Consider the following 12,304-nt stretch of genomic DNA (forward strand, 5'->3'; position numbering starts at 1 on the left):
ATGGTAGACAATACAGACGGCAGGGATACAGTCCACAGATATCAAATTGCAGCATGCCCATAAATAATAAAAATAATTAATGAAACATACATATAGTGAATGTATAAGGCTGGTATATGTCCTCGATAGGGCTATGAGTAAAGTGCAAGTGACTAATTGTATTGCACCTAGCCCTGTTCAGAGGTCAATCAGCAGCATTATATAGTAAAAAAGAGGAGAGCATGAAAGACAGCATAAAGTAACAGATACCTGCCATACACCGATAGGGGAGATCACTACCTGTACCCCAACGCGCGTTTCGCGTATGGGCTTCGTCAGGGGGTACTGTGATACACATAATGCTAGATAAATAAGAAAAAATTTAACAGTCCTACTAAGCACAGGATAGACAGTGACAGATCAGAGGATGTCCAATATTAATCTAAAACTATTTATTAAATGATATATATTCCTCACTATTGTGCCTTCTGCAGGGCCCTTGCATCAAACAAACCACAATAAATAAAATAATATACCGTAACATGAAGTAAAATCACGTAAATATTATGCTAATGCTCATAAATATCATTTAAATGTTCATAGATGAATAGTCTTAAAAGTTCATAAGATATTAGTTCCCCAATTGGCAAGTAGTGGAATACTAGTAGCGCTGTGTAGGTACAGAAAGGAGGCTTCTCTGTACTGTACTAGTGTGATGCAATGACTGACAGTTCAAGGCAACAGAACAGTTGCTAGATCTCTTGCAGAGATTATATGCATGGCGTTATGCCGTAGTTGTAGTTATTAACGGAGCGCCGAAGAGGACTAATGTGCGTCAGACTAATGCGTTCTGTAGACCCCTTATTAGTTGCTCACTCTCAGGGCCGCCGTTAGGAGGGTACAACCCATACTCGGGTAAGGGCCCGGAGCCCCAGGGAGGCCCTGCTGGCTGGCCCTGGACTTTTTTTTGTGTGTCAGTGCATGACTGTCACTCACTTACCACTGGGGGCGCACCCTTCCACATCCACAGTTTTGTTTTTTTAGGAAGCCCTAAGACCAGGGCTGCCATCAGAAATTCTGACTCCGCCCCCAGACCTAAATGAATATATCAATGATATATTTAAATAGTTTGGACGTGTGATGAATGAGGCAATGCTACAAATGTATATGTTTACATTATTTTATTTCAAAAAGGGGAAAAGGGGGATGATTCAAACTTTTATTAGGGAAGGTGCTTATTCACATTAATTACTTTTTTTTCTTTCTTTTACACATTTTTTTCACAATAATTCTATCCCAATAGGATATGATTTTGTCACGATGGTAATGATTATCCCACTGGAGCCAATTTCCCGCATTTAGGTGTCTAAAGGGTTAATCGCCCAATCGGCGATGTCAGCTATTAGCCATGGGTCCCTGCTGCTGATAGCAGCCTGGACCCACTGGGTATGAAACACTCTCAGCTTTTGAGCATGCTTTAAATTGCAAAAGTATTTGCAGGGTGTATTTGCATGTAATAAAAGCAACTATTAACAGAGCGGCGTACCCAAACTATATGGGGGCTCCATATAGTTTGGGTGGGCCCCTCTGTTAATAATTGCCCCCTTATAGTTGTTGTAGGCCCGGTTCCTCTCAGAGGGGCCTACAACTATAACGGGGGAAGCAATTTGCAAACATAGCCCACAACAACTATGTGGGCACAACTTGCTCCTATATAGTTAGTTGTAGGCCTCTCTCTGCTGCTAATTGTTAGCTAACCATGTAATCATCTCACTACTGGGCTGACACACTGTAACAAACCCCCTCCTAAAGTAATCTCCTTACTACTGGGGTTACACACTGTAATAAACCCCCTACTCATTTAATCTCCTTACTACTGGGGTGACACACGGTAACAAAGCTCCTCCTCATGTAATCTCCTTACTACTGGGGTGACACATTGTAACAAACCCCCTCCTCATGTAATCACCTTACTACTTGGGTGACTCACTGTAACAAACCTCCTCCTCATGTAATCTCCTTACTACTGGGGTGACACACTGTAAAAACCTCCTCATCATGTAATCTCCTTACTACTGGGGTGACACACTGTAACAAACCTCCTCATCATGTAATCTCCTTACTACTGGGGTGACACACTCCTTACTGTAACAAACCTCCTCCTCATGTAATCTCCTTACTACTGGGGTGACGCACTGTAGTAAACCTCCTCCTTATGTAATCACCTTACTACTGGGGTGACACACTGTAACAAATCTCGTCCTCATGTAATATCCTTACTACTGGGGTGACACACTGTAACAAACCTCCTCTTCATGTAATATGCTTACTACTGGGGTGACACACTGTAACAAACCTCATCCTCATGTAATCACCTTACTACTGGGGTGACACACTGTAACAGACCCCCTCCTCATGTAATCACCTTACTACTAGAGTGACACACTGTAACAAACCTCCTCCCCATGTAATCTTTTTACTACTGGGGTGACACACTGTAACAAACCTCCTCATCATGTAATCTCCTTACTACTGGGGTGACACACTGTAACAAACCCCCTCCTCATGTTATTAACTTACTACTGGGGTGACATGTAACCTCCACTCCAACTCAGCTCAGGCCCGCCTCCTCCACAGCATCAAACAGGTCCTTCAACCACTATTACATCTATCCTGCACAGTCACATGATGGTCACATAATAGTCACATTATAACAGGTCCTATACCATCAGCATCTAGGCTTCGGAGGGAGGGGGTAATGTGACGGCGCTGCGCTCCTGACAGCTGTTAACTAGATAGAGGAGTGCAGCCCCACCAGTATTGTCTTAGGTGATTACATGAGGAGGGGGTTTGTTACAGTGTGTCACCCCAGTAGTAAGGTGATTACATGAGGAGGGGGTTTGTTACAGTGTGTCACCCCAGTAGTAAGGAGATTAAAATTAGCAGCAGAGAGAGGCCTACAACTAACTATATAGGGCCAAGTTGTTCCCACATAGTTGTTGTGGGCTCTGTTTGCAAATTGTTTCCCCCATTATAGTTGTAGGCCCCTCTGAGAGGGCCCCGGGCCTACAACAACTATAAGGGGGCAACTACCACTCTACCCTGGCAGCGCAAGGATGGTAAGTTATGAGTGGGATGGGGATTGCGGTTAAGTCACTCTTACTTGAAATGCTCAGGATGTATTCGGCTGGTGCACTCTGCAGCGCTGGAGACCTCCTATTAGCTGTCCACTTTATCCTGATGGCGCAGGGATAATGGATGGAAAGTCTCAAATGCTGCCAATATATGATATACCGGGTCTCAGATCTTAGGACAGGATGGATGTTAGCTGGCCAGCAAGGTATGAATGGTCCCGGGAGCGTGCACTCACTTGCTGTAACTGCGGTCCAGTTTTTACAGTAGGGGGGATCCTACAACTTGCCAGTACTGGGGTATGAGCAGATGTATGGTTGATGGCTGTGGCTATGCGCGTTTCGGGGAGCCAGGTCCCCTTTTTCCATAGCTCGTGGTTACGGTTGCATAAGTCCTTACACCTGGTGCGATCGTCCGATCTATTGCAGAGATCGCATTTCTGCACTATACTCCGGCCGGCCAGTGATGTGAATAGAATTCACATCACCTATTCATATTTCCCGCAGAGAGCTGTGATTGGCCAGATGGTTCCAGCCACTCACAGCTCTCTGCAGGAAATATGAATAATAGGTATATATATGGCATATACTCCTACTACAATGGGACCAGAGAAGAGCGGCCGGCAGCCCATACCTATACATAATACAGGATGATCGCTTCGGGTGTCAGAAGTGACAGTCGCTGCGATCTGTCTATTAATGCAGGTTCTTCAGCTCCCAGCATGGAGCAGAGTGTGCTCCATGTTGGCAGCAGTAGTACCTGCAGTTAAGGACAGTTCACAGAAGGTATCACTCCTGACACCCGATGAGATCGTCCTATATAGATGCAAGAAAGCCGCCGCATCTATACATCATTCAGGACGATCGCAGCGGGTGACATGACTGACACCCGGGGTGATCGGTCTATTAGCACAGGTACTACTACTCCCATCATGGAACAGACTGTTCCATGCTCGGATTAGTAGCAATACCTAAAAAATTTTTAAAAAAATAGAGAAAAAATAAATAAAAAACACACACTTTATTAAACACAATATTAAAATACATTACTAATAAAAAAAAAATTTATTCGGCGAATCGGCCGAATCAAATTTTTCAAAAATTCGCTTGTCTCTAGTCATAGGCAAAACATTATAAAGTGAATGCAAACTAATAATTGCATATAAAAGTCCCCTATGGGGACTTAAAAAGTGTAAAATAAAACCTTAAAAAATGTCTGGAAAATAATATAAAAACTCCCCTAATAAAAAATCAAATCCTCCTTATTTTCTCATTTACTCATTTACAAAAAAAAAAAAAGTTATAAAATTAACATATGTGGTACTGCCACGTGCGTTAATGTCCAAAATATTTAAATGTAATGTTTATGATCTCACACGGTAAATGGTGTAAGTGTAAAAAAATACCAAACACCAAAAATACAGATTTTTTATTATATCCTATATTGGAAAAAAAATTATAAAAAGCAATCAAAAAGTCCTATTAAAACAAAAATGGTACAAATAGAAACGACAGATCACGGTGCAAAAAAATTAGACCTCATACATCCCTGTATATGGAAATATAAAAAAATGTATAGGGGTCAGAAAAAGAAAATTTTATGCATACCTATTTTGTTAAAAAAAAGTTAGTATTTCTTTTAAATAGTATAATAATATAAAAACTATATAAATTGGGTATTGTTTTAATTGCATTGACCAACAGAATAAAGATAATGGTTTATTTTTACCATAAAGTGCACTGAATAAAAACCAAACCCCCCCCCCCAAATTGCAAAAATAAGTTTTCTTAGAAATTTCTGCCGGCAAATAATAATTTTTTAGTTTTGTGGTACATGTCATGGTAAAATGAAAGATGTCATTACAAAGTACAATTGTTTTGCGCAGAAAAAAAATGGCCCATACGGGTAAGTAGGTGTGCAAGGAGGTAATTCTGATTTTTCTATAACTTCTATTTAAAAATCTGAATCTTCCAGTACTTAACAGCTGCTGTATGCTCCATAGGAGGTTACTGTCAAGAGCAGGAAAGGTTGGCTATGGGGATTTGCTCCTGCTCTGGACCGTTCCTGACATGAACAGATGTGGCAGAAGAGAGCACTGTGGTCAGAGAACTTCACAACTTTCTTTGCAGTATACAGCAGCTGATAAGTACTGTAAGGATTAAGATTTTTTAATAGAAGTAATTTACAAATCTGCTTAACCTCTTAAGGACCCATGACGTATGCATACGTCATGAGTCCCGGTCCTGCGATATAACGCGGGCTCACACGGTGACCCCGCATCATATCGCGGCGGGCCCGGCGTCATAGTGGAGCCGGGACCCGCCTCTAATAGCGCGCGGCACTGATCGCTGTGCCGCGCGCTATTAACCCTTTAGCCGCGCGCTCAAAGCTGAGCCGCGCGGCTAAAAACGAAAGTAAAAGTGCCCGGCTAGCTCAGGGAGCTGTTCGGGATCGCCGCGGTATAATTGCGGCATCCTGAACAGCTGTAGCACAGGAGGAGGTCTTCTTACCTTCTCCTGCGCTGTCCGATCGCCGAATGAATGCTTCAAGCCTGAGATCCAGGCTTGAGCATTCAATCGCCGAAAACACTGATTGATCCATTCCTATGGAGATGGATCAATCAGTGTAAAAGATCAGTACATGCAATGTTATAGCCCCCTATAGGAGCTATAATATTCCATAAGAAAAGTGTAAAAAAATCATTAACCCTTTCAATTATCCCTTCCCCTAATAAAAGTTTGAATCACCCGGCATTTCCAAAAATAAAAAAAACATTATGTAAATAATAATAAAAATAAACATATGTGGTATCGCCGCGTGCGGAAATGTCCGATTTATAAAAATATACCGCTTTTTAAACCGCTCGTTCAATGGCGTACGCGCAAAAAAATTCAAAAGTCCAAAATAGCGCATTTTTGATCACTTTTTATACCACAAAAAAGTGAATAAAAAGTGATCAAAAAGTCTGATCAGAACAAAAATGGTACCGCTAAAAACTTCAGATGACGGTGCAAAAAATGAGTCCTCAAAGCGCCCTGAACACAGAAAAATAAAAAAGTTATAGGGGTCAAAAGATGACCATTTTAAACGTATAAATTTTCCTGCATGTATTCATGATTTTTTTCGGAAGTGATACAAATTCAAACCTATACAAGTAGGGTATCATTTTAACCGTATGGACCTACAGAATAAAGATAAGGTATAATTTTTGACAAAAAATTTACTGCGTAAAAATAGAAGCCCCCAAAACTTACAAAATAGTGTTTTTTCATCAATTTTGTCGCACATTGATTTTTTTTCCCGTTTCACCGTAGATTTTTGGGTAAAATGACTAATGTCATTACAAAGTAGAATTAGTGACGCAAAAATTAAGCCATTATATATAATTTTAGGTGAAAATTTTTAAGAGTTATGATTTTTTTAAGTTAAGGAGGAAAAATTGAAAATGAAAAAACGGAAAAAGCCCGGGTCCTTAAGGGGTTAACTTTCTTGCACCAGTTGATCTAAAAAAAAAAAATTTCCCTCCGGCATACCCCTTTATTTATGCCTATGCTTACATTTTTATTAGTGTTTGAATTATTATTTTAAGGAAAATTTATTTAATCTATCAACACATTCCCTTATCTGTTTGTTCTTCGAGTATTATTTTTATTTTTGTGTTCTGTTAAACAGCCCTACAAATTAGATAATTGTCAACCAAACTGCTCATCTGTTGACAGCAATCTTTATCAACAATCTGTAGCCCTCTTAGAAATGCTAATCTATTGTGTATCTAGCTTTAAAATCCTGATTGTGTCTTCATTTAATATGCCTAAATATAATATTTCCACAAGATAAATGCTCAATTACCAATTTTTTACAGAAATCCATTACCATGTCATGTTATATTGTAAATTTTCTTTCCTATGTTTCTTCATTACCAGATCATACTATTTTCAGAGCCTGGTTTCAGGGGCCACAGTTATGAGCTCTATAGTGACGTGGGCAATACATGTGAATGGGAGCTGCAGGGAACAATCTCTGTTCGGATTATTCGAGGAGGGTAAATGTTAACAGAAATATGATTAGTCTGGTCATAGTAATGTCTATGTATATAGTAGACTGTTGTAATTTTATTTGAAATATGAAAAATATGGAAATAAGCAAAAAGTTATCAGTACAGCAAAAGCTAAACTGACTTCACTTTTACAGTTTCTCTGGAGATTAAAGGGGTTATCCAGGAAAAAACTTTTTTTTATATATATCAACTGGCTCCAGAAAGTTAAACAGATTTGTAAATTACTTCTATTAAAAAATCTTAATCCTTCCAGTACTTATGAGCTTCTGAAGTTAGGGTTGTTCTTTTCTGTGTAAGTGTTCTCTGATGACACGTGTCTCGGGAACCGCCCAGTTTAGAAGAGGTTTGCTATGGGGATTTGCTTCTAAACTGGGCGTATCCCGAGACACGTGTCATCAGAGAACACTTAGACAGAAAATAACAACCTTAACTTCAGAAGCTCATAAGTACTGAAAGGATTAAGATTTTTTAATAGAAGTAATTTACAAATCTGTTTAACTTTCTGGAGCCAGTTGATATATAAAAAAAAGTTTTTTCCTGGATAACCCTTTAAGAAACACCTACCGTATATAAGATGAATCTGCTGAGTCATTTACTGTGAAGAATTTCTTCCTAACAATGCACTGGAAAGCCAAGGCCAGAACGCACATACTAATGAATAGCCATGTAAACAGATAGTCACACAAATCAACCAAAAAGTGTACCTCCAGTGTTGTGGGCACTTTTATGAAAAAATGTATATAGTGCAGCACTGTGGAAAATAGTAATTTTGTAAATCACTTTCATTTTAACTTTGACATCAGAATACCTTCACAAGCACCCATTCTCCCAGATGCTTATAACTGTGCAGTAGGAGAGGGAGCTTCCTGTAAGCAAAAAGAGCAGGTGCTCTTTAAAGGGGTACTCTTCCCCTGGCATCTTATCCCCTATCCAAAGGATAGGGGATAAGATGTTAGATCACCGCGGTCCCACTGCTGGGGACCCCGGGGATCGCCACTGCGGCACCCCACCATCATTACTGCACAGAGCGAGTTCGCTCTGTGCGTAATGACGGGCGATACAGGGGCCTGAGCAGCGTGACGTCATGGCTCCGCCCCTCATGACATCGCGGCCCGTCCCCTTAATGCAAGTCTATGGCATGGGGTGTGACGACCGCCACGCCCCCTCCCATAGACTTGTATTGATGGGGGCGGGCCGTGATCTCACGAGGGGCGGAGCCGTGACGTAACGATGCTCCGGCCCCTATATTGCCCGTCATTATGTGCAGAGCGATCTCTCTGCTCTGCGCTGTAATGATAGCGGGGTGCTGCAGCAGCGATCCCGGGGCTCCCCAGCAGCGGTACCTCGGCGATCTGACATCTTATCCCCTATCCTTTGGATAGAGGATAAGATGTCTAGGGGCGGAGTACCCCTTTAAAGGGGTACTCCCGTGGAAAACTTTTGATTTTTTTAATCAACTGGTGCCAGAAAGTTAAGCAGATTTGTAAATCACTTCTATTAAAAAAAACCTTAATCATTCCATTATTTTTTAGGGGCTTTATACTAAAGAGAAATCCAAAAAAGAAATGCATTTCCTCTGATGTCATGACCACTGTGATCTCTGCTGACCTCTGCTGTCCATTTTAGGAACTGTCCAGAGTAGGAGAAAATCCCCATAGCAAACATATGCTGCTCTGGACAGTTCCTAAAATGGACGGGAGTACCCCTTTAACCCCTTAAGGACGCAGGACGTAAATGTACGTCCTGGTGCGGTGGTACTTAACGCACCAGGACGTACATTTACGTCCTAAGCATAACCGCGGGCATCGGAGCGATGCCCGTATCATGCGCGGCTGATCCCAGCTGCTGATCGCAGCCAGGGACCCGCCGGCAATGGCCGACGTCCGGCGATCTCGCGGGCGTCCGCCATTAACCCCTCAGGTGCCGGGATCAATACAGATCCCGGCATCTGCGGCAGTGCGCGATTTGAATGAATGAGCGGATCGCCCGCAGCGCTGCTGCGGGGATCCGATCATTCATAACGCCGTACGGAGGTCCCCTCTCCTTCCTCTGTGCGGCTCCCGGCGTCTCCTGCTCTGGTCTGTGATCGAGCAGACCAGAGCAGAAGATCACCGAAAACACTGATCTGTTCTATGTCCTATACATAGAACAGATCAGTATTAGCAATCATGGTATTGCTATGAATAGTCCCCTATGGGGACTATTCAAGTGTAAAAAAAAATGTAAAAAATGTAAAAGTAAAAGTGAAAAAAAAGTGAAAAATCCCCTCCCCCAATAAAAAAGTAAAACGTCCGTTTTTTCCTATTTTACCCCCAAAAAGCGTAAAAAAAAATTTTCATAGACATATTTGGTATCGCCGCGTGCGGAAACGTCCGAACTATTAAAATAAAATGTTAATGATTCCGTACGGTTAACGGCGTGAACGAAAAAAAAAAAAAGTCCAAAATTCCTACTTTTTTTATACATTTTATTAAAAAAAAATTATAAAAAATGTATTAAAAGTTTTTTATATGCAAATGTGGTATCAAAAAAAAGTAAAGATCATGGCGCAAACAATGAGCCCCCATACCGCCGCTTATACGGAAAAATAAAAAAGTTAGGGGTCATCAAAATAAAGGGATTATAAACGTACTAATTTGGTTAAAAAGTTTGTGATTTTTTTTAAGCGCAACAATAATATAAAAGTACATAATAATGGGTATCATTTTAATTGTATTGACCCTCAGAATAAAGAACACATGTCATTTTTACCATAAATTGTACGGCGTGAAAACGAAACCTTCCAAAATTAGCAAAATTGCGTTTTTCGTTTTAATTTCCCCACAAAAATAGTGTTTTTTGGTTGCTCCATACATTTTATGATATAATGAGTTATGTCATTACAAAGGACAACTGGTCGCGAAAAAAACATGCCCTCATACTAGTCTGTGGATGAAAATATAAAAGAGTTATGATTTTTAGAAGGCGAGGAGGAAAAAATGAAAACGTAAAAATTAAATTGTCTGAGTCCTTAAGGCCAAAATGGGCTGAGTCCTTAAGGGGTTAAAGTCGCCAAATTTTAAATGAAAGTGATCAAAAAATTATTATTTTCCACAGTGTTGCACTGTAGTAATTTTAAAAGTACCCACTACATTAAAGATACACTTTCCACTACACCGCACTACACAACACTTTCCTCTTGACTATAACTTCTCCTACACAATTGGAAGGAGATATAGTTGGTTGAATGCCCTGCTAGAGTGTCCTGACCAGACTGGAAGTTGGGCTAATGAAGGCAACAGTGCAGATAGTTTACATGAGAATCAGAAGCAAAGCATAAAAGCCTTTAAAAATTTAGTAAAATAACTTTACCAAAATATTAGACAGTTAAAATATGTTTTATCATGGGAAAACACCTTTATTTAACACATACCTGATTTTTTTTTTTTAAACTAGACATCCAAGGCAGAAGATAGAGGTTTTTAAAGTTAACAAAAACGTTTTACGTAATGTAGTTAATACCATTATATGTATATTTGTAATATACATTGCTTAAAAAATTTGTATATTTTTGTCCCTACAGTAATTTTCTGTGTGTCTCTATGAGGAGTCCAAATACAGGAAGTGTGGGTGGACAAGCAGGGCTCTGTGCACTGAGGACAAGCAGGGCTCTGAGCAGTGAGGTTCTGTGACACACTCCCGACTCACACAGCAGGATGATTGACAAGCCAGGAATCTGCACAGAGCTCTACTTGTCCTGCCCTCACTTCATGTATTTGATCTCCTCATAGAGACACACAGGTAATAGCTGCAGGGACAGCATTTTTACACCCAAAAATATACAACATTTTTAATCAATGTATATTACAAATATACATATAATGTTATTATCTACTTCTTTTTTTTTTTTCTTAAACCGAGAGGATTCAGCTCACCCCCTTCGCCCACTCTGCATCCCGAACTGGGATGCTCCAATCCCGACTGAATATGCAATCATGGAAGAATTGTCCAGCGCAGGTACGGTGAATAAACTTCTTTATTTACAGGATGCAGACATGTACAAAAGGTGACGTGTTTCATTAGTCATACAAGCACATAATGTAAACAGATCCTTTTTATATGGTGGTGGAGGGAGGAGACTCAGGCTGAAAAAGTACGACCAGGTGGAACACCTGGCTGAAATACCGACTTAACCCTCTCCCCTCCAACCAAACAACACAATACACATATAATTAAATACTCCTAAGTAGGACACCATGTAAAATATTCCATGCAAAAGGAGAAGATCTGCATTACATTATATATATATATATATATATATATATAAATATATATATATATGTGTGTATATATATTTTTTAAATTATCAAACATCTAAACCAATAAATATATATATATATATATATATATATATATATATACAGGAGAAAAAATACTCCTTAAAAAACGCATGCATGTCTGAACAGGGCACTGTGTATTTGTAGAAATAAGCATGGTTGGAGAGAAAATTGCAGAATAAGTAATCCATATTATGGTGTGTGAATGCTGCTGTATGTCTCTTTACCATGGAAATAAATTATATGAAGAAGAGGATATATGGTGCCACACCATATAAAATAACTGTGATGGACTAATCTTCTTCTCCATGGTATAGCGACATACATATTTGAATAAAAAACGCTGTTAACAGTGCAGCATGACGTCCTGTCTTAGGTTCAAGCCAGTAGGGAATCGTGATTGTAACTTCATAAACCAGAAGATTTCCCTATCCATTCATTTCTGTTTCACGATTCCACCTCTTGAGGGGATGGAAACCTTTTCAATACCTTGCACTGTAAGGACAGAGAAATCACCTCCGTGCATCTCTACACAGTGTTTGGTTGTCATGAACACATACCTAGAATGAAAGTGTGGGATATCCGAAAGGGGCTTTCTTATCCTGACCTTCAGTGCATTGGTAGTATGTCCCACATATTGTAACAAACATTTTCTCCTGGTTGCCTTTTCTATTTCCATCGCACAATTTTGGATGTGAACAAGCTGGTCCGGACGATCACGGTAAAAAGACATTTCCAGGCAACTCAGGTTGGTGAAGATTAACAAACACAACCAAATCATGATTGGGACTTTGATACACATAGAGACATTGGGGGGGGG

General features: G+C 40.1%; 1 protein-coding gene across 1 annotated transcript in view; it reads left to right on the plus strand.

Annotated features, from left to right (window-relative positions):
• The window catches only part of CRYBG2 (crystallin beta-gamma domain containing 2), a 220,691-nt gene that overhangs the window by 145,331 nt on the left and 63,056 nt on the right, over positions 1 to 12,304 (plus strand). The window contains exon 6 of the mRNA XM_056560140.1: positions 7,035 to 7,153. Within this exon, the coding sequence (XP_056416115.1) occupies positions 7,035 to 7,153 (119 nt within the window). The remainder of the gene's footprint in view (positions 1 to 7,034; positions 7,154 to 12,304) is intronic.

This window comes from Hyla sarda, chromosome 2, assembly GCF_029499605.1.
Source record: "Hyla sarda isolate aHylSar1 chromosome 2, aHylSar1.hap1, whole genome shotgun sequence".
Classification (NCBI taxonomy): domain Eukaryota; kingdom Metazoa; phylum Chordata; class Amphibia; order Anura; family Hylidae; genus Hyla; species Hyla sarda.